Below are 22,885 nucleotides of genomic sequence, written 5' to 3'. Positions count from 1 at the left end.
AAAAATCAGTTAAAAACAAGAAAGTTAAATCTTCTTTCAAACCATCATTTAGTTAAATGGAATTGATATAAAATATTTGAAGATGAAACACACTAGTTGAAAAGAAAAAATCTGATACAAAGACACTCAGATGTTCAGTGGCAGTTCATACTTATCTGAATGACCCAGAGTGTATGAAACTTAAATGGGAACAGGTGGGTGACATTTTCTTTAGTTCAGCTCCTACTGGGAGAAAGAAAAAAGGAGTAGCTGTACTCCTACACAGAAATCTCTTTCAAGTTGTTAGTCTCATGGTAAAGATTCAGCTGGAAGGAAAGTATGTGTCAGAGGCAAAGCAGAAGATTATCACTTACAAAAATATATCCCCAAAACAGAAGAGTGACCCGCTGACATCTACAACTAAATGTGCATCAGTCACAGAAAATTTTACTCCAGATGAGATTTTACGTATGTGAAATGTGAGGTTTAGCATGGTGCTAGAAGCCAACAGAGCACAGACGCAAACCTGGAAGACCTTCTGAAGGTAACAGTACTAGCATACACACAGATGACATCTTTTACCTCTTCTGGTGTCTGCAATATGCAAAGCCTAAAAGATATGGATTGCTTCAAAGTGTTTATGAAACAAGTTCAGAAGCTTAAAGATCAACCAGCATCCATTGTAAAAGATACAGAAGAGATTCTGTAAGATGAGAAATCTTTCTCAAGAGATATGAGAAAGGGATGTCATCTTTCCTCTTAATTGTTTGCCAACATGACTGAATCACTGGCTGCAAGAATTAGGGGTGACAATCAGGATATTGTGAAGGATTCCACTGAAAGCTACCTTTCATTAGACTCAGATGTTTTGCTGTACCATTTGGTGTCAGAGAAAGCTATTCCATTCTTCAGACTGGTCTTCGTCCAGGACAGAGACATTTTGGGATACGAGGTTTATAAAACTGAAATCAAACTATTGCTCCTATGACAAGTTAAGGGATAGCCATGTGGAGAGCTATCCTTCACAGGCATTTAGCAGCTACAATTTAAAAAGTTTGGAAGATACCTGAGTCTTCCAGAGGGAGGCTTGAGAATCCCTCACTTGGGTAACAAAGAAGGGTGGCATGGCCTTTGAAGAATTTTAACGAGCAGCTGAAGACACTGAAGTTTGCTAGTGGAAGTTGAGTGGCATGAAACTGGAAAAATATGATGCTCTGGTTAAAGAACAACCCAACTTCTTTCTGTTGTGAAGGTAGATCAAGTTATGAAAAGGATTTCAATGCTGTGGTTTCCTGCAATAGCAGGGGAGTTAATGAGATGACCCGACAGGTTCCTTCCAATTCCCTGAGCCTCAGGACTTCAGTGCAGGACATTTTCTTGGGTTGAAGGGAACCTTGAATCAAGTCTCAGAGAAAGTGATGACCAACACAAACCTCCTCTTCCCTCATTCCAAATGTGAGGTGGACTTCCTTTGACTTCAACTTCTCTAACCAACTCAAAGCACAGCTGTGTGTTGTGTTTATTTTTAATGTATATGTTATTCCATATAACTCATTTTCCACTGGGCACATCAAGAGAGCGAAAGAACCACACATGGTAGAGGTTGGCTATATCCTGTACTGCTAGAAAGCACTATACTGTAAATGATGACAGTATATGCAGCTATGCAATAATATAGGTCAATATATGACAATTTTGATAAACTTCTCTTACAAAATCAACAGGTTTGGAAAATTCCCAGTATTCACATGAATACATATGTTTGGAAGTCAAGGTTTCTAGTGTCCCGGGTTTCAGAACAGACAGCCTTTGAACTCTGAGCCCCAGGTCTTCCAGATTCCTCACTGTTGAAGCAGGTATTGAAACAGCCGGAGAATTTCTCCCAAGGCCCAGAAATCACCTCATCTCATTTACCTCAAAGATTTTGAACATCTGAATTTTTACCAGCTACAACTTTTCACAGTTTCTGCTACATGGAAAATGCTGACGCACTGATGTCAATGCAGAAGAATGCCATTTCAAAATATGGGTATTTCCCATCAAGTGGAAACTCAAGATTTTAACCACTCTGTTTACAAAACTGCAAATCTTCATATATTAAATTATTTCCACTTATCTTAAGATCAGAACACTATTTGACAAAGTAAACCATACGTAAAGAGCACACATTTATTTTCCTAAATTGCTTTCCTCAAAAGTGAATTAAAAGAGATTCTGGCCAAGATTTTCAAGCATGGATGCTTAAATATAGGCTCTTAGGCCTAAATATAGGAGCTTAAATGAATGCTCTCATTTTCAGAATTGCTGAGGTCCTATAAAGCTTAGTAAAATGAAAAGAAGTCAGTAATTCTAAAAGTCAGGCTACGAATTTAGAGGCCTATTCCGAGGTACCCATTTCTATTTTTTTTTTTTATCGTGACGTCTTATTTTTACATTTCAAGACTTCTTATTCTTCATCGGAGTTTTGATCTGCTTGCTCAAGCATTTGTGGTCCATTCTTTTGGAACAGCCACTGCCACAGAGTTAAATACAAAAATCTACAATTGAAAAAGGGAGTAGTGAACCAAGACTCACTCTTCCCTTCTGTATTATTCCATAGCTCAATTGTTAGCAATTCAAAAAGCAGCTGCTTAGTTGCACAGTTTGCTCTCTGCAACAGAGGAATTTTATTTTCTAAGAATATAAAAAGGTCAGTAGCCCAGGGGGTTTATTTCCAAAACCTATACTTTATTAAGGGAAGCACAACAAGGTAATACCTTTTATATCTGTAACAAATGGTTACAAGAACTTCAAACAGAAATCATAAAAGGCAGCTTGGGAAATTTTTTTTTCCTAATGCCCATATGACAATCCCTCTCTCATACAGGGAGAATTTTAATGTGAAAATCATTACAGATGTTTCATACCCCTTCACATCCAGTATTGATTAAAATGCTCCCCAAACTATTGGAGATGCACTAGCTGCCTCATTCATGGATCTTCTTGTTTTGTGTTAACTTATAGAAGCACTTTGGGAAATAGTAAGAGATTTCATGGGCAGATTTTTTTTCTAACATTGCTTTCTCCATTGTGCCTCCATTGTTAGGACAGCCAGAAAATACAAAAAGAAGTGTGTAGTATTGATGCATCTATATGGATCAGAGAAACCAGTTCACGCTTTATAGTTTTTGCCAGAAGAATCTCCCACAAAATAGACTGACACATTAGAAAAGTTGGAAACAATGACAGAGGTTTTAAATTCTCAAATTAACTCCATTAAGGCAAAGTAGTCTCCATGGAATACAGCCATTAGATTACATAAGCTTTAATTACCAGCCAGTGTTGACTTGTGACTCTTACTTGGAAATTACATGTCATTCTTTTTATTTAATTTAGATTTTTCATTTGCTTTGCCTTATTCTACTTGTTCTAAGAAAAAAAAGCTTGTTCATACAGCTATCTATAACACAGTTTAATATCCTAATCTTAAAAATGCTTAGACATATGCTTAACTTTAAGGTTATAAGCAGCCTTCTTAAAACAAAGAGGCTACTTCGTATTAGAAAGCATTTGTCTAGTTGACTGGTTTTGTTTACACTACGAAACCCCATCACCATTACTGTGCCACTATTGCTGTTGGATAGACGGCGCATACAGCTAAAGAAGTAACCACAGTGACTTCTCCAAAGAAGAGGGACTAACAAAGGAAAAAAAAAAGGCAGTATTAGCTGACACAAAAGAGAAGTTAATTTTTCACAGATTCTCAGGTCGACCTAACTGCCAGCAACATGTTATAATTGTGTAATTTTGGCCTTTTGTTGTTCCCAAATGAAACATGGTGTTTAGCATGTCTTTGGAAAAGATGAGTACATTAAAAATCATTTTAGCTCTTACTCAAGTTAAGACTTACCTAAGCAGAGACAGAAATTACCTTTGCAATATAAAACTGTAACTCGTGGGCTGTTTCTGTGGCACTCTAAGCTTTACGATTTTCAGAAACAGAGTAAAACATTGAAAATGACCAATGCAACTTGGACCAGTAGTTGCAAAAGTTTCAAGGAGAGTTATTAGCCACAGGACACTGCTTCAGTTTTGAAAAAGAAATGCAGATGCTTTTTGCATACTACTATATGCACCGTTTCCAAAAGCACCTGCATTTCATTTTGCCCATTTGACCCAGTATCTTTCATTTTTGGTGTTGTCTCTTTTGCTTCGGAAAAACTAAAGTTAAGTTGCACTTAGGACACAGTGATATGAGCTTGGCTGTGTTAAACTGGCTCAGACAGAAGATTTTTCACCCCTGCAACAGATTTATAAAGTCTGTCATAATTAGGAACTAGATGCCCAGGAGAGGAAAGCAGGAAAGTTGCAGACTAGGACTAAGTACTCATTCTACAAGCTTCCCCCTGTGCAGCACTGCCAACATATATTTATCACAGTCTGCAAACCCTGCACTATCCCAGCTCTGCTGAGTCTCCTCCTGAGAACAGACTGTCAGTTATGTCAAACTGGGTGTTAAAAGCTGCTGGGATTTTGTGGCTTAAGCATACGTTTTCTAAAGACAAAACTGGAATCAGGCTCCTTTTCCACTGGGAATGAAACACATTTCTGAACTACGGTGTTCTTATACGGAATCAACCACACCACCCCTTCCCTCTCCTCTTCCCACTCTCTGGAACCCAAAGATAGATATAGTTTCTCAAATGGTTTGAATGAGTAGCTTGCCTAAGTCTCACAATATATATGGTATGACTAGAATCAGAAACTTGCTTTTTTTAAACCTGAGGAGAGCTGAAATGTTCAATATGCAGGATTTGCTGTACATGCATGCAAGAGAGAAGAGACTGCACACTCCATCTATAGAAACTCCTGGAGTTTTTATTCTTAATGACCCAGCACCCCTGCTGTTTTGTGTCTCTCTATCTAGCACTCTAGCTCAAAGTTGGGAGTATAACAAACATGTTAATGCATGGAGGGAAGATGGTTAGACTGACATGGCCTCCTTTTCTCAGAATTTTTCTATTAGAGAAGCAGGGATTCCCTACAGAAGTAGGGAATTTAGGTACCTCTTTTTGTATCAAAATGCATAGCTAAAACATGCTTTAATTACTAAACTACATGGAAATGCTAATAAAAGCACATGACATTGCCATGAATTCCAGACAGATTCACTGAAATCAGTGCTCTTACAACAAACACCAAGTGATGTGCAGCAGGAACAGATGAGGATATTAAGTGTGGTTGCTTTGAGGGGCCAGTTGTTTAACCAGTAGATTGTATTCAGGGTGTTGCAGGGCAGGATTGAGGTGTAATGGTACAGCTGCCCAAGGAGAACCCACACTGTGCCTGGCTACATAATAACAGCTGTGATTTCTACACCAGCGTCTTTCAATTATACAATACACTCTCTTACACTCTTGTTACAGGCAAATTCTGCACTTGCTATATCAGGTTTGGTTGAACACTGATCATCAGAAACTTCAAAAAAGGAAAAAAAAATCTCTTTGACAATACGTTTGGAGGCATGTTCATTCTGTTCTTGCAAAACTATATTTGAGATTGAATGTGGTGATACTACAAATGAAGGACCAGTAGTCTAACTTTAGAGATTAGGATAGAAAAAGCAAACTTCTTCTACACTGGAAACATACAGTCCTTTCGAATGTCTGTTTTGCTTGGCTTACTGGACAATGTCAGCTAGGATGCATTCCCTGGTGCACATCTAGGGGTTAGAAGAAGACACATTTCCATGTGTGTTTTCACTGATGACCCTCAAGTCAGATGGTGAACTTGCTACTGATATCATGAAGCATCCACCATCTGAACCAACCACCTCCCAACTCTCCTAACTCATTCCTCCTAATGCAGTATCATGACCTGTCTCCATCCTTCCTTCCTACAATTAAGTAGATCCTAGCAAATAAAAGAAGCCTTCTTTCCAATCATCATAATTTTTGAAGTGCATACCAGTCTCCAAGATAACATTGTTTGCACATGGCAACCAGTGCAAGGAATCTTGGTTCTAAATCAATTTTCAGCTGAGTTTGTTGTTTGTTTGTTGTTTATTCTCCAGCCTTCTTCACCATTGCCACTCCAAAGATAAAGAACCAAGAAAGGAGTGTTTCTGAGGCATGGACCTCTGCACATGTAGCCATAGCATCAATAGATGCTTAAGAAGCCTGTGTTTTCTAGAAGATAAGGAAGAAATGTCTGTAAGAAGCTCTGTCTCTTCTTTGAGAACATATTCCCTTTCTAGCGAACAATTTAATGCCTAGTGAGAAAAGCTAGTTCTAGGCAGGAATGGACTTAGATTTGTCTTTAAGTACGTTTTGAACAAACAAGCAAGATAGGTTATCTTGAATGTAACTAACTGTACTAAAGTTTCATTAGCTATACTGGACTTTATCTTGATCACCTCTGCTGAGCTAGACAAATCCTTTGAGATGAGCAGTACTGCTAGCCAAACAGCAAAAATGTTCTTGACAAGGGCAGAATTCACCAGACTTAGAAATACCAATGTTACTTCCCTTTGTTTTGGTTTCATATTTTTAATTAAATATATTTCCAAATTACATAATTCTGCCATTATATGGCAGAATTGTTTATAAGTTTGCTAATTGTTCAGATGAGTGGCTTATGTAAAATGGGGACATTTCCTTTAAGTAACACAGAAAGAGACTGTATAAACCTTTGAGCTGTGAGAATCCTATTATTTACAGCACATTTAGAAACCTACAGAATAGTAGTCTTCTCAAAATGGATGCAAGTACTAGGAGAGAAAAACGCTGAGAAGCTAACCACTAGGATAACTCATGTCACCATAAAAATGCGTATTTGCAAGAAATACCTTAGAAACAGCAATCAAAATAGGCAAAACACCCCACATCTTTGCAATATAAAGCCAGTTTACACTGAATAATTCAGAAGTCTAATTGCAAATAGATATAGTTTTAAAATTTAACAGGATTTTAACATTCAGAAAAATTCTGCACAGAGCATGATACAGATTTTTACTGTTGTTTTGCTTTTGTTATGTTTATTTTAGCATTGTTTTTCCTGCTCCTAGCCCTCATTTAACATGAACATGCTACTCTGGAAAGACTTGCAAAGGCTATGTGTTGATAGTGAAAGTTGCTCTCATATTTTGGAGAATTCCCCCTCTCCACCTGCACTCTAGCCGACATCTTAAACAATATTTACTGAGACTTTTTCCACATTGTACAAGGTGAGAATTTACATTCTTTTATGAAGCTTACCAAAAATGGGTAATGGTTAAAATGGTGTACTAAAGCCATTGTAAGGGAGTGATTACTAAGACTGTTCCAGCAGAGGATTGGAGGTAAACATAAGGGGCAAGGTGGGGGACTGGAATTCCCCACTCCAGCTAGCTATAAGAAGATATTAGCATGACATGAACAATAGTCATCCTACCTGGTATAAAATATCGTTCAATATAAAGCAGCGTATTGAAACTACCTCCTTAGTAAACTCTTTATACTCTATGCATGTTTTACTAGTCTTCTTGTCCTGTTTGAGTCAATCAATCTGATTAGTCTCTCAGGTCGCTATTTTGATCCACTTTCTGCAACACCGTTGGAAAACATCTGAGAGACATTACTAAACTGGACAAGGGATATACTCATATGCCCACACACAGTTTAATACCATTTCTCTTTTTCTGGAGCTGCTGTTTATTAAGGGAATTGGTTGTTTTGTCTTCATTGTACATGCCTCTCGATTTTGGGATCTAACTATGCTCCATGTGCTAAAACCAGGTTGCAAAGCCTTCTGTGGGGCTGCAAGTAGCTCTTCCAAAGCCAGAATAAATGATCTGACTTTAATGAAATAATACTGACAGTAGTAACAGGTTTACTTTGAAAAATAAATGTCCAAATGGGAAGCTGGGATAGTCAAGTAACCAGTGTGTATTTATGTGTATGGCTTTTAAATTACCATCTACACCTGTGCCATAAACTGATACCAGAAATAGGCTAAATGAATACAATGCTGTTATTACTATTATTACTATTTTACAACATTCAGGAGTGTGCAGATGCTTTACAGTACAGATGGATACTGTCACTATTCCCACAATGCAACAGGAGTAGCAGGTGGATCTCTGATCCCTCTAATTCACTGCAGAAATCTTTACACAGATGAATCTATTTGTGGTGGTCATAAATTTCATGCTTCCTTCCTTCCAAAGGAAAAGCAACCAGGGAAGGGAATCTGACTTTCTTTTGAAGTAAGAGAGTAAATGTAAAAAGAGCTTATTTAGCCATGATCAGATATACAATATACGAGAGAAGAAAGCTACCTTTACCTGTGAAATAAGACAGACTTGACAAGTGTGACAACATCCCGACTGGCATTGTACCCTGCACAAACAATGGCAACGTGGATGGTCTGTGGGAGAAAAGGAACAAAAAGAACAAAAATTAAAGCCTGCTCCTGTGTTCTATCTTTCATTAAGGAGAGCACATACATGACAGTGCTATTATTTAGTGCAGTGATTGTTAAAGATTTGAGTGGGCATTTTGCAGCTGTTTGCAGCCCACTTGAGGCAGTTTGTTAAAAACATCTTAATTGAGTTATAACACCATCATCATTCCAAAGTCATTACTATCCCTAAATTACATCAGATATCTGAACAGAATTGCATTTATTAGCTAAGAGCATATGTGTGCGCATGTGTACACACACACATACCCATTTAGCAGCACACAAAATTCTGAGTATGCAAACATGCAGACACTTCAACCTTCTGAACTGAAGTTTAAAATTGTGTCTGATAATTAGAAGCAGATATGCTCTTAGAAATTTTGCATTATTTCCATCTTAAGGACAGCTACTAAGGAGAGGGAGAGCAAGCTCTGATGGGTGAGCATGAGTGGGACAACCAGTTTGCCAGGGGCTGGATGCATCCCAGTGATAAGATAGGACACAAGCTGTGAAGGCACGCGGTCGCTTCCCTGCCTATGAATACCACAGTATGGGCTGTACTGGGCAGTGTTAAAGTGAAGTTAAATGCAACCCTCCCCCACACATTCTCCTCACTCCAGCACCTTGGTAAACTATCACTTATTCTGTGCCTTCTTACTGCCCTTTTAATATGAGGCAGTTTACTCATCCCTTCAAGAGGAAAGGGAAAATTGAAAAGGTGCTACTAGTCATTATTATTAAGGAAGCAAGTAATAATTTGAAAAATGCTGTTATGTTATTCTTCTCTGGTTTTAAAATTAGCCATTGCTATTCCCTGGGGACAAAAGAAAATTAATCTTAGCAAGTTTTGACTCCAGCTTCCATATTTTTCTTAGTGGTCACAGAAATGAAGGAGAGTTCACCATGCTGGCTGGCAGCACAAAGCTGCGACTGGGGACACAGCTGTGAAACTGCAGGGAAGCCTCATTTGGCTTCCATTTGAAGCTTGTTTAGCTGGTTTCTCACACACACAGCTCTCATTTTCCACAGAAAGCCCACTACGCAGAGAACAAATGAGGAATTCTGCCTCCTCACATAGTCATAGATTCCCAAAGTCTGGCTTGTAACAGAAGCAGATTTACACAAGAGGTGGCATGTGTTGGGCACGTCTAAAAGGTCCATAGCCCCATCCATTAATACCGCCTGGTACAGGGCACAATTTGAATCATATAATTGCCAAGTGACTGTGCCATTGTGCAACCCCCACATGAACATCGCAGCTGCCTCCAGCCCCAGTATGCCTCACAAGCTGAGGCACATTGAAGATCTGAGGTTTTAAGAGGACTTGAATTAATAAGGCAACTGTCTGTCCAGAGAGGTGTGAGAAAAGAAAAGATACTGCAGTACACTTTGGCAACAGCTCTGTGAGGTATTCAGCACTTTAAATTTCTGTTAAAGTCAATGGGAGTTGAGCATGCTCAGCACTTTGCAAAAATTGATTGTGTTTCTCTCTTGTGATAACAATACGGGAGAACAGAGGCTGCTTATTGACAACTTTTATTGCAGCAGTGGTTTGTACCATACTCATGGGCATGGGTTCCTGTGTGTGCACAGATTCCTGACACTGCATGCACTGCCTCCTCTCTGGTTGCCACCTGGTCCTTCTCAGGCTTTTGGAAGACCTAAGAGCCTTCCCTTCAATGCCAATTAAAATCAAATTAACTGAGAACAGTTTTAGGCCTGCTTTAAACACTTCACCTGAAGACACTGGACCAGACACAAACATTTTATGGGTTTTGACAGAATAGCGCTGTCATATCACTGTCAACATCACTTTATACTACATCTACTTATCAGAAAAGCTCTCCTCACAGCCTCTCTCTCCACCTTTCAAATCCCCACAAAATCAGAGTTGATTCTGTCAAGGACTTCCCGCATCTGTTCTCCTTTTCCTAAATCACTTTGTTTCAAAATTAAAAGTATGCTTTCCTTGGTGTCTTTTAGCAGGTGCTGTTGTCTTGCATGCTGTTTCAGCCAAGGCACAGTGAGAAGACAGCACTTGCTGCTCTTCTGAATATCCTTCTCCAGTTCAGAGACACAGGCATCCATATACCTTCTGCTCAGCCTCTCTGTGGTGTTTGATACTATTTATCTCTTCTATTGCTGCCTGCGATCAGCTACAGGAAAGAGCAATAATCCTCAGAGAGAATAGAAACTTAGTCCTTTTTTTCCAAAGTTTTTGCTTGCAGCATGCTGCAAGACTCAGTCTGTTTCTCCTTTTCTTGATTCACTTTCCTCTCCCTCATTGTTTAACTGTTAAACAAAATAGTGGGAAAATTGGTAAGTCAACATGAGCTCAACAACCTGAACTGTCTGCAGATGTTTGCATCCTAACAAAGGAAGTTTTATTTCCAGTTTTCTCCATGCTTGTTCCAAATACATGTTTGGATAGAGAGCAACTGGCTGTAGCCAAATCCTGGCAAGACAGGGCAATAGTGGCTGGAAGAAGGAAGCACTTCAAATAACTGGCATCCTCCTCTGTATACTACTGTAAGCATCAACTCCCAGATTATGAAACTGGTTGGCAGCATCACAGCTTTCTCTAACTCCTCATTTTCTGCCTGCAGATGGCTAGAAGATTGTATCCCCATCCCACCAGAACTGGCCACTGTGATTAACACAACCTCCAGACTCGATGACTGCAGCTAACACCTAGAAGTGAAGCCAGATAAGCCAAGAATGTTCCAACTTCCACAACATGTGGCAGCCTCTCTGCTTGGTTCAACATGTCCCTCCAAACATCTCACACCAAGGCTCTCCATGCTACACTTGCTCCTCGCTGTTTTACAATCCATGATAATTCTAGTCGTCAAACTCTAGCCTGGATATTCAGAAGTCACTGTGGGACTAAGCTGAGCTCCTTGACAGTGTCCATCCTCCTACAACGCTCTTTTTAAATTGAATGATAGGCATGTTCATCAATAGTAGATGTTTCAAGAAGTCTGGACACAGGCCATTCACTGGAGCTGCTTTTAGACTATGGAACTCACTGCAGCAACAGATTAAATGATGATACATCTTGCTTTCCAGACTCAATTAACTCTTCCTCTGCTTATATGATATGAACAGCTAATCAAAACACTGTGGAAGTTAATCAAGCTGTTCTTCCTATAGGTTGGGGATCAGGGACACAAAGAGAACTCTTTTTGATTTTAAATAGTTTAGAGAGCGCTCAGGCCCCGGCACTGAAAGGCATTTAAGGAAGTTAAGCTTCTTTAGGAAAGGGAGTTTGAATAATCCAAGGTGCATGCTAACGTGGTTTAGAAACTATTACTTTAGCCACTACAGACCAGGAAAAACTTTCTGAAAGCAGAATTTCATGAAAGCAGTATTTCATGTAAGTCCATTCTGGGCTAATATTAATGGGAAGAAAATATCCAAAACCACATGAAGAACTGGGCCTTAGATCCCACACTGATGAGGAGTATAAGGTGCCTAGATAAACAGATATTCTTTTTCCTCCTCAGGCTACTTTTTGGAATGGTGAAATAACAAGCTTAACAAACTCTAATTAGTTCTTATAGCTAAAGATAATCTTCGGTAAAGTATTTCATACTTCAATAATTTTCCAGTAGTACTAGCCAGGCCTTCCATTGCAGTTACTTAATCCTTCATAAATAATTGTTGAATGTGGTTAAGAGATATTAAAAGCATGTTACAAAAATGTAAATAAGCTACAAATGTTTCCCAGAGGCAAGTAACATCTGCTTTTCCTGTGTTTTACAGTGATTAAGTTGGTGGGGACCTGTTCTTTGTGGCTCTGGAGCACTACACACTTAACCCTATTGAGCAACACCGTTGAGAATAGTAACAATACAAATATGCCTGTAAAAATGCTTCAAATGTTAAGTATCCTGCTAACCTACTAAATGCTATACTGCTCATTAACCATTTTCTAATATATAATCTCTTTTAAAAATATTTATAAATGCACACTTAATTCAAACTAAATGCCCAGTTTATGGAGGCAGAAGCTGGAAAGATACTGGGATAACATCATGAGAAAGAGTCATATAATTCTGTTAGCTTCTATCACCACTAGCTCTTCTGCAGAAGCCTGTTATTTGTGCCTACGTCTGTGTAAGGATTACTCTTACTTATATTTCCAAGGTTTGTGTTAAAATTGTCTCCTACTGGGAAGGCACGACAGGGATCTGCTCCCTCCAGAGAGAAGGCCCTTGGTTGGAACTCTGACTTTTTCTTGCAGTATAATGCTCGTCCATTTTATAATATCAGAAGAGCCTTCCTGCGATGCAACAGAGTAGGAAGCAGTGGCTGGAATGCAACAAACCCACTATTTTTTGATATAGATCACAATTATTATCACACAGATTATGCTTTATCAGATATTTAACGTTCATTCATTGTAACTGCATTTTCAAATGTATTAATCATCACTAAAGACCATCCCAAATTAGATTCTGAAATGTCAGCTTCAGTAAATCTCAAAGAACTGCCTCAATTAAATAAACAACCTATTCCTAGCTCTCTTTGTCTCCCCCAGAGCCCCAGTCTTCTTCTCAGGACCCCTGTCTCTTTCTACCCAAGTTGTTGACTGAAGCTGTAATATATTCCAGGGTCAGAGGCTAAAAGAGATTTAGTTTACACCGCTGAAGCACTGAAAACAGAGGGTGAATGCAGTCAAGATACCACTCACACAAACATGGAACCAGAATCTACAGTAATAGGGTAAACGATGAGACCTCTGGCAAATCTGATAATAAGGAAGTTTAATTTTAACTTCCATTGCTGTTACTGAATTACTGAGTGAATTCCTTAAGAAAAAGAACAAAAAGCTATTTCGTTATCAAAATAGTGTGCGGTGAGATAGGGGGTTGGCAAATAAAATGAGGTTTCATATTTTATATAACCATTGCCTCCAGCACAATGCTAAACCCCACTAAGCAAGTAAATTTATTGGCAAAAAACATTATAAACTGGAAGGCCACTTAAACTATTCCTCCTTTAAGCTGCTATTTTTGTGTCCCAAATTGGTTGGTACATTGAACAACCAAGAATTGAGATTCAGCTCATCACTGCTTGGCATGATAATAAGGGAGAAGTGAGGTTTGCTTATTGATGGCCTGAACCTTCCCTTGTTAAAAGAAATGCCAAAATGCTTACAGGGAGGAAAATCAGACCCTCGTTATCGGGAGGAGGGAAAATGAAAAACAGATTCCTCCTTTTCCCTCTCCTTAAAATAATGTTCGTCCCTTTTTCCACACCGATGGACAAAGATGTCCAACTGGAAAGCAATAATTAATTTTTAAACTATATTTGATATTTGCCCATTAAATAGACTTTATCTGAAGAGGTAATTAGGACTTCTTTTTCTCTTCCACTTATTTTCTTTCAACTTTTATCTTCCCAGCAGCAGAAAGCAAGATAAAAGGTGATAAGGTATTACCCTCCTTGTAGAAATAAATGGAGGAATTATTTTTGATATTTTCACCAGCTGGGATTGGCACAAGGCCTTTAAGCAAGACTTTCTGTTTTGGATCTATCCAGATTCGGAACTGTCATCGTTCAGATACCTGGCAACTAAATAGCTGGATGACATCCACAAACCTACGGGCATAAAATGGGGAAAACCAAACCAAAACAACCCCCCAAAACCTTCGTAGAAACACATCTCCTGTTCCCTGCAGCTAACCACACCTCTTGTGCACAGCTCACACAAAGCAGGTGGTTCCACAGTAGCATCCAGATACACTCCTGAAAGTGACTCAAAAGCACAGGCTGGCATCTAAGCCACAATTTAATTAACGGTAAACCCTGAACTGGTCTAGTACAGATGCACAAACAAAGGAATAAGGCGTTTCAAAGCACTGTGGCGCTTTCATTTAATCTAGAAACACACAAGGTCAGTTTGCCACAGGTCTTTATCAGCACAGCCGTATTGAAGTCAGCTTGGAACAAGGCTTTGATTTTTACACCAGGACTGGGGACACAAGAATGAAAAAGACAAAAAACTCTGATCAAATAATAACTCAAAAGATATTCAGATGACTAAATGTTTTAAAGTTTTTAAAAAAAGAATAATTAAAAAATATCTAAAAAGTTGTGCCCAGTAGTCCTTTAAGAGGCTGGTTTCTGAGCAGCAAGTTTCAGGGGGAAGGAGATAGGGATCTGCAATGTCCTTAAAGGATCAAATCTATCAAGCTTTGTTTCTGGCAGGTTCCTTTTGTTTATTTACCTCACATTTTTCCACTGCTGGTTGCTGCCCACACTCGGAGCTGTTCCCTGCCACAATGCCAGCCCGCAGGCTCTCGCTGTCGCCTGTCCCCTCTTCCATGGAGTAGGTTTTGGAGTGATTGCCGCGGTGGTGCGAGGGGCTGCGACTCTGTGCCAGGCTGAGCTGCTTGCGAAGCACGCGGTTCTCCTCCTCCACCTCACGCATGCGGACTTCCAAGCTCTCGCGCTCCCGCTGGCTCGACGCCGTGTACCGAGGGCTGTGGGGCTGGGATTCAAGTGGAGACAGCGACACTGGCTTCCCATCTGCAAGAGAAGGAAACAAAACACTTCTGTCAGAATATACTTTAAGTTGCGTTTTCCTTTAATGTCATCATTGTAAGGCAGGGATGTGTTTCAAATACAGCCACGTTTTATGCAGACATGGCACTTCAAGGCAATGCTTAAGTGCATGGTAAACTTGGACAAATGCTGAAGTTCTATGAGCTACAGGTCCTACTAATTTTAAAACCACACTAAAAGATAAGCATGTGTTTCTTTTGTTCTGGATAGGGCTGCCTGCCAGTCTCTAGTTTGGGAAGACAGTCAAGAACAGAAGGATTTAATTCAAAGACAATTAATATATAGTTAAATATATTTTAGAAATTTATGCAAGACAAAATAATTTTCCTATTCCCCATTTCCTCCACAGTCAAGCTACAGCATTTTGGTTACCATTTTGTGCCAAACAGTAGCCCCAGCTGATTCACATGTGAGGAGCAGATGGTTTTTATTCACCAACACAGTATTATGTGCTTGCTTAGAAATAAGAGGTTCAGAAGGACAGAAACATTCAATACATGTGGGCCAAATTCTGGAAAGTATTTTGGCTTAAAAAGATAACAAGGGAATTTTGAAAAAAGCAAAATGGTTCAATTCAACACCTTTAACTGAAAAGTTATATTCCAGAAATATGAAACACTTCATTTTCACATTTTCAAAAGGTATCTATCTTCTTTGTTCAAAACAACATTTAAAAATGAGCTAGATATAAAGTATAAAAAAGATAAATTAACCTGAACCCAAGGTCCATAACCAAAGACAATAATTGCAACACATTCTATCATCACTTCCCAGTACATTATTGCTACCAAATTTTAAGGGAGCAAATAGGGATGCAGCTGATGTGTTTTCAAAGGAGACATATTTTCACATAAGTTTAATAACATATATATATACACACACACAGAGTACAAATGCTTGAAAGGTGGTAAAAAACCCTCAAACTAAACTACTGTTCAAAAATGTTCAATTGAAATCAAATTGAAACAAAGCAAGACAGTGAGAGTTATCCACAGTGTCATAATTAGCAAGACATTCCTTTACAGTGAAGATACGTGAGTATCTTATACTAAGGTATTTCTCTGAAATAACTTTCTAACTGCGTGTTTTTAAAAAAATGTTTGCTATTTAATCATTTTTCCAATGCAGAAAGTCCCTTTGGCTTTATCAAACAAACACCAGCTTGAGTGGTTTAGAAAATGGAAATCATGCAGTTATTGTTTAGCAGTTCTCCTTAACAAGTACATTTCTCACCCTCCGACTCAAAATTATCTCCCTGCTATAAAGACCTGCTCATTGCTTGTTCTTTTCCATTGTTTCATATTTACATGAATGGTGAGCAGTCCTCTAACCTGAGTTCATGAAAAAACAGCTATAGAAATCAAAACCTCAATTCTAATTTCCATTGTTGAGTTATACAGGTGTACACACTTCCTGTTATCTATATAAATTGCTATCCTGGTTTTAATACACCATTTGGATAGAATATCTTGCATTTGCTTGCAGACTTTCTCCTCCAAAAATTTTCTAATTTATTATTTTTACCATTAGCAAAGCTTATGGATAAATCTGAGCTTGAAAAATGTCTCAAGACAGATTCTGAAGTTTGGCCACTGGTATTTTGGAACTTGAATGCCCAAGCAAATAGTTATTAAAAATTAAATGACAGATTTGGAAAGCCTGAAAATCATGGGTGCAACAATAAAGAAAAGTCAACGTTAAGGACGGAGCCATGCTACCATTAGAAGTGCAATAAAATACTGAGTTATCTTTCTTCATCCAGCTTGGAAGGCATGGAACTGAAATTGTGTTATTTCTCAGCTGCTGATACCCAAGCTAGGAAGACTAAAACTCATTTGGATGTGATTATTGTGGTGGTTTAACCTCAGCCGGCAACTGAGCGCCACACAGCCGCTCGCTCACTCCTCCCCGGTGGGATGGGGGAGAGAATCGGAAGAGTAGAAGTGAGAAAACTTGTGGGTTGAGATAAGAACAGTTTAATAACTGAAATAAAATAAAATAAAATAGTAATAATAATAAAAAAGAACACACAAAATAAGTGATGCACAATGCAATTGCTCACCACACGCCAACCAATGCCCAGCCAGTCCCTGAGCAGCGGCCCCCCCGGCCAGCTTTCCCCCAGTTTATGTACTGAGCATGATGTCACATGGTATGGAATGTCAATATGGCCAGTTTGGGTCAGCTGTCCTGGCTGTGCCCCTTCCCAGCTTCTTGTGCACCTCCAGCCTTCTCAGTCGGTGGAGCACGGGAAGCTGAAAAATCCTTGACTGGTGTAAGCACTACCTAGCAACAACTAAAACATCGGTGTGTTATCAACATTGTTCTCATCCTAAATCCAAAACACAGCACTGTACCAGCTACTAGGAAGAAAATTAACTCTCTCCCAGCCAAAACCAGGACAATTATATTGCATTCCTATTACTAGACAGCAAGAGTGTATTGTGTAGACACAATCAGATAAAAACAGCACCCCTACTCACCCACACAACAACCAACCTGAGTTATCATCAGACATACAATTACAATTCAAATCTAGCCAAAAACTTCATTGGCAATCATAACTCCTTACTTGGTGAATATCCAGTATGACACAGATGTTACTTATCTCTTCCTATTCTTGTCATTGGATTGTGCTACCTTCTCAAATAATTACCAGAAAAGTTAGCAAGGTATGGAAGTAAATCTCAGAACAACATTCATCAAAATTTCAAAATACAGAAAAAATTTAGACATCTCTTTAGCTATTCTATGGACATAAATCAATAGGTCATAAATGTTGCTTTGCCAAAATTAAAAATTAACAAAAAAGGTACCATTTTGTACATCTGAACAATTGTAGCTATATTCATGAGAACAGTTGAACTGTTTCTACACAATATTTAGAAGAAACAGCATAGTCTGAGAAAGGGATTGAAAGAAATTATCACCTCACCGCCTCAGACTGGAAGTTGCAGCAACTAATGAGACCAGCTCAGTGTTTATGCAGCCTTAGCTTTAAATCCCAGTAAACTCCACTACTGTCTTCTCAGTAGTACGTATTTCTGCTGGTATGTAAAGGGCAGTAAGGAAATCATGTCAGGAATCTTACAACCAGCTAACTTCTTGATCTGAAATATATAACTAGTTGAAATGTATTGATTTACTATAAAAATTATGCATGTTTTGTTACAAAGTGCTAAGTCCGAGACATTTTCAGGGATGATCTCCTCAGGGTTCGTACAGCTGGACAAGTCACGTTTTGTTACTAACATTGCTGATTCTTCTCAGGTGTATCTTGATGTATTTGGCATATTCGTAACACCCCAACTCCCTGCTGCAAATGACAATGTGACAATTCCAGGACCCATTTGAAATAAAAGTATAAAATCAAAAGTGAACTGAGTTTGATCTTAAGACTCAGAAATCAAATTATTTTTGTCATAAATGTTGAGATGGTCTAGCTCATAATTTTTACACATCTGAGGTTGGCAAGGCTGGTGGCAATCTACTATTTGATTTAGTCCTGTTACCAGACTGGACTGTGAAGATATTTTTACTTCAGTGAACATACAGACGTGGCAAAATGCCTCTTGGGAGCTACTGCCTTGTAGGTAAACACCAACACATGCTACCCTGATCTGCTTCCTATCAGTTTTCAAGGCAATGCAAAGACTGTGTGTTTCACCTCATCTTTGAAGGAGTAAGTGCACTAATGTAAGGGACCACTAATATTTGATTGACTGTGTGTGCAGCTTGGTAGAAGAGTTAAACTGATTGCATTGCATTTGAGTTTTATAGTTTTAAGTAACTGGCAGAGTGCTCTGAGCTGATGTCTAGGCACTTCTTATCTAATCTAAATCAAAATAAAATAACATAACACATAATGAGGTCTGTGTGACTTTGGGACAAAAGATCTCCCAGGGAACACTGCAAGAACATTGCTGTGCTCTGAAGCAAGTAGTACACTTTTGAATGGTGCAATAAATAATAATAAAGCTATTATTTTTTATTCTTCATTTGGGGTTATTGCTCTGGTTTTGGGCCTTGGCAGTCTCAGATTTAATAGGTTTTTTTCTATCTGTGTCAAGCCTTTTCCTTCAGACTTTCTGTGCTAATACAACTGTACCAAAGAAATAAAAATGACCTACAAAATTCCACTGTCCACAAAACAAAACCCAAACCCAAACCTGAATAATTATTTAATGGTTGACAGCAGTCAATGACTTATCATCACAGTAGGTCCAACAATTCAGGAAACTTGACAATATGCAAGTTGTGAATTCTATGGATTATTGAATGCTTCTGCATGTAGAGTCACCTGTATTTAAGGCAAGAGATTTCATTAAACCTTACTTAAGCTGAGCACCTTAAGACATTGGAAGAAATAAAGCCTATAGAAAGCAATCCAGCGTAGTTTATTTGAAAGGAGAGGGACTGAAGCAGCAGAATTTTCTTACATACAAAACCTAAAGGATAAGCATTAACACCAAGTTCCTAGTTTTGTAGTTATCAAACTTGGAGAGGTGATAGTCCTGAAAAGGACTCGGCGGCTTTGGAAGCTTGCTGGGGCAAGAGCCACAAAGAAAACAGTTTAGCCAAAGGTTAGCTGCAGGGCTGGGTAAGGGAGAAAGAAGCAGAGCGTAGGAAAGAAAAATTCACCCTGGATTCAGAGGAGAAGACAAGTGCAGAAGCAGGGATTCTGAGTTTCTCAGATGACCCTGATCTGAACTCAAATGCTTAAAATTTTGTTAAAAACTATCTGAGGCAGGCAAATTTATGTAGCATGTTGTGGGATTTTTTTCCTTCATTCTTTACATTTCTTTTGCTATCGTAAGTGCAAACTACTCTTTTTTTGGCATCTTTACAAGGTCTAGAGGCTTCTATGTGTTTTAGCTATTATTCATCCCCTGCCTAATAGCGTGTAATGCCTTTATAATGAATTAACTGATGACAGTGAACTCTAGGCTGCCTCTGAGATAAGAGGAAGTTATGCTGCTCACAGACAATGTTTCAGTCTGTCTGACTACAGATACAAGAAAACACCACTCCTCCATTTCACATTTGTTCACATTTGAAAATTCACATCATCAGTGCACCCTTTGAGGACTAGCAGTATAACAGTTTTAACCAAAAGCCAACATTCTTCAGAAAGAACTGGGATAGCAGGCAACCACCCTCACAAATTTCCCCCTGTTAAGGCCATGAGCAAAATCATTTGAAGTTCATTCCACAATTATTTTTTTCCCCATAAAGACCATTGTAGAGAACTCCATGGACCCTAAGGGAAAAGAAAAATAAGAAGACTGCAGTCAGGACTATGGAGACATAAAAGCTCTGTGTAAGCAGATAAACTATCGCTTTTCTTTTGGAGCTCTAGCTCAGCTTTAATCATCTAAAACCTTAGTACTCTATGCACTTCTGCTCAGCTGGATGGTCTGGTAGGTATTGGTTATATGGGCAGCTATGAATGAAGTCCTTTTTGTTAACAGTTTGGTACTTAAGATATATGCCTCCACGAGTAGGTGCTAAGGCATCCCAAGGTGCCTATTCTCACACTCACCAAGGCATTTTTTTCTCCGACACCTCTTTGTGAATCACTGCAGTGTGATCTCAGCTGGAAGTAGAAAACCTTGCCCAAATAATGATCTTAATAGTGGAATATAGTCTAAGCAATTTACTCCAGATCTGTGAACACAGAACTTCTTCATTCTAACGTGACATGAGGCAATTATGAGCTTATGCTTCCAAGTTTCAGTGATGGAAAGTTGTGCCATTGAAACATGTCACAGTAAGAACACTGAAGGCTGATGTCCACTAGACAGAGAGAGCACAAGAAACGACAACCAAGCCTTTCCACACTGCCCAAACAAGTTTCCTCAGCTCTGACAGAAAAGCTGCTCCCATCAGTATTAAGTACAAACCCTTCTCGGGATTTGGCATGGACAACATATGTGCTGAATTACATGTTCATTGGTAAGAAGAGACTGTTTCCACACAAGATGCCAATCAACCATCAGTCTTGGGCTTAGGCAATAGTAATGGCACTTAGGCACTTCAGCATGTCCTTTAAGTGCTAAGTCTGTGTTCACTTCCACTGCTGTTAACGGTATAAGCACATGTTAACATGTTTTATTGGACCCAAACCTGAACCATTCAATTCCACTGCAAGCCAGCCTTACTTAAAGCATCACATTATTGCCGGCTGCTCATGTACAGGGAGATGCCCTCCCACTGTCCTTTCATTGAACAAAACAGCCCTCTACAATCAGTGGATCCGGAAATTAAACCTGTCATACACAAAAACCCTACACCCATAGAAGATCAGGTTTGCAAAGTGTATTGGGTTTGCGTGGCAAGGCTTTGGTAGCGGGGGACTACAGAGGTGGCTTCTGTGAGAAGCTGCTAGAAGCTTCCCCCGTGTCCGATAGAGTCAATGCCAGCCGGCTCCAAGATGGACCCGCTGCTGGCCAAGGCCGAGCCAATCAGCGATGGTGGTAGAGCCTCTGTGATAACGTATTTAAGAAGGGGGGAAAAACTGTTGTGCAACAGCAGCCAGAAGAGAGGAGGGAGAATATGAGAGAGAAACAACTCTGCAGACACCAAGGTCAGTGAAGGAGGGGGAGGAGGTGCTCCAGGCACCAGAGCAGAGATTCCCCTGCAGCCCGTGGTGACGACCATGGTGAGGCAGGCTGTCCCCCTGCAGCCCATGGAGGTTAACGGTGGAGCAGATATCCACCTGCAGCCCGTGGAAGACCCCACGCCGGAGCAGGTGGATGTGCCCAAAGGAGCCTGTGACCTTGTGGGAAGCCCGCGCTGGAGCAGGCTCCTGGCAGAACCTGTGGCCCCGTGGAAAGAGGAGCCCACGCTGGAGCAGGTTTGCTGGCAGGACTTGTGACCCTGCGGGGACCCACGCTGGAGCAGTCCATTCCTGAAGGACTGCACCCCATGGAAAGGACCCACGCTGGAGCAATTCATGAAGAACTGCAGCCCATGTGAAGGACCCACATTGGAGAAGTTCGTGGAGAACTGTCTCCCATGGGAGTGACCCCATGCTGGAGTAGGGGAAGAGTGTGAGGAGGAAGGATCGGCAGAGACAATGTGTGATGAACTGACCATAACTCCCATTCCCCGTCCCCTGTGCTGCTAGAGGGGAGGAGGTAGAGAAATCAGGAGTGAAGTTGAGCCTGGGAAGAAGGGAGGGGTGGGGTGAAGGTGTTTTAAGATGTGGTTTTATTTCTCATTACCCTACTCTGATTTGATTGGCAATAAATTAAATTAATTTCCCTGAGTGGAGTCTGTTTTGCCTGTGATGGTAATTAGTGAATGATGTCTCCCTGTCCTTATTTCAACCCACGAGCCTTTTGTTATATTTTCTCTTCCCTGTCCAGCTGAGGAGGGGGAGGGATAGAGCAGCTTGGTGGGCACCTGGCGTCCAGCCAAGGTCAACCCAACACAAAAGTCAAACACTCAGAAGTTTGGAAATGTGAGAATGATGGTCTCCTGTCCAATCTTTGCTGTCATTCCCTTGTGCCTGATGACAGGATCATTAATTGCATGATCACCACTTTATTTCCTTGGCATCACTGCGTGCACAGGATGGATGGTACTCACAGCTGTTCAGTAGCTTGTTTCAGCTCCTCATTCAGTTTGTGACCACACATACCCTGCTCTGAAAAAGACTTATTTATTCCCTCATTGGCCTATGATGATCATCACTATAATACCTGAATGTGGCACAGTGATCAGTGACTTATTTTTCAAAGTTATTTGAGGGAAAGGTGGTAAAGAAAGTCCCTTTTTACAGGCAGGGCAGAGAAGTTTGGAGTCATTAACACCAAAAGAAAATATCAGGTTTGGATGCACAGTTGAGATGGTTCTGATATAGCTTTTCCACAAATAAGCACCTTTTCTGCACTTCATTTGTTCAGAG

The 22,885-nt window shown here is 39.8% G+C and overlaps 1 protein-coding gene across 4 annotated transcripts in view; it reads right to left on the bottom strand.

The window, feature by feature from the left end:
- The window catches only part of LARGE1 (LARGE xylosyl- and glucuronyltransferase 1), a 309,728-nt gene that overhangs the window by 141,919 nt on the left and 144,924 nt on the right, over positions 1-22,885 (bottom strand). For all 4 annotated transcript variants that reach the window (XR_012995432.1, XR_012995433.1, XM_076338872.1 and 1 more), the window contains 2 exons: positions 14,636-14,937; positions 8,282-8,364 (listed from right to left, as the gene is read on the bottom strand). Coding sequence is in view for 2 of the 4 variants with exons in the window: in XM_076338872.1 (XP_076194987.1) it covers positions 8,282-8,364; positions 14,636-14,937 (385 nt within the window). In the remaining 2 variants the exon portion in view is untranslated. The remainder of the gene's footprint in view (positions 1-8,281; positions 8,365-14,635; positions 14,938-22,885) is intronic.

The sequence above is a fragment of the Aptenodytes patagonicus genome, chromosome 1 (assembly GCF_965638725.1).
Source record: "Aptenodytes patagonicus chromosome 1, bAptPat1.pri.cur, whole genome shotgun sequence".
Classification (NCBI taxonomy): Eukaryota; Metazoa; Chordata; class Aves; order Sphenisciformes; family Spheniscidae; genus Aptenodytes; species Aptenodytes patagonicus.
Note: the sequence above shows the minus strand (reverse complement) of the source record. Positions and strands in the feature narration are given on the sequence as shown.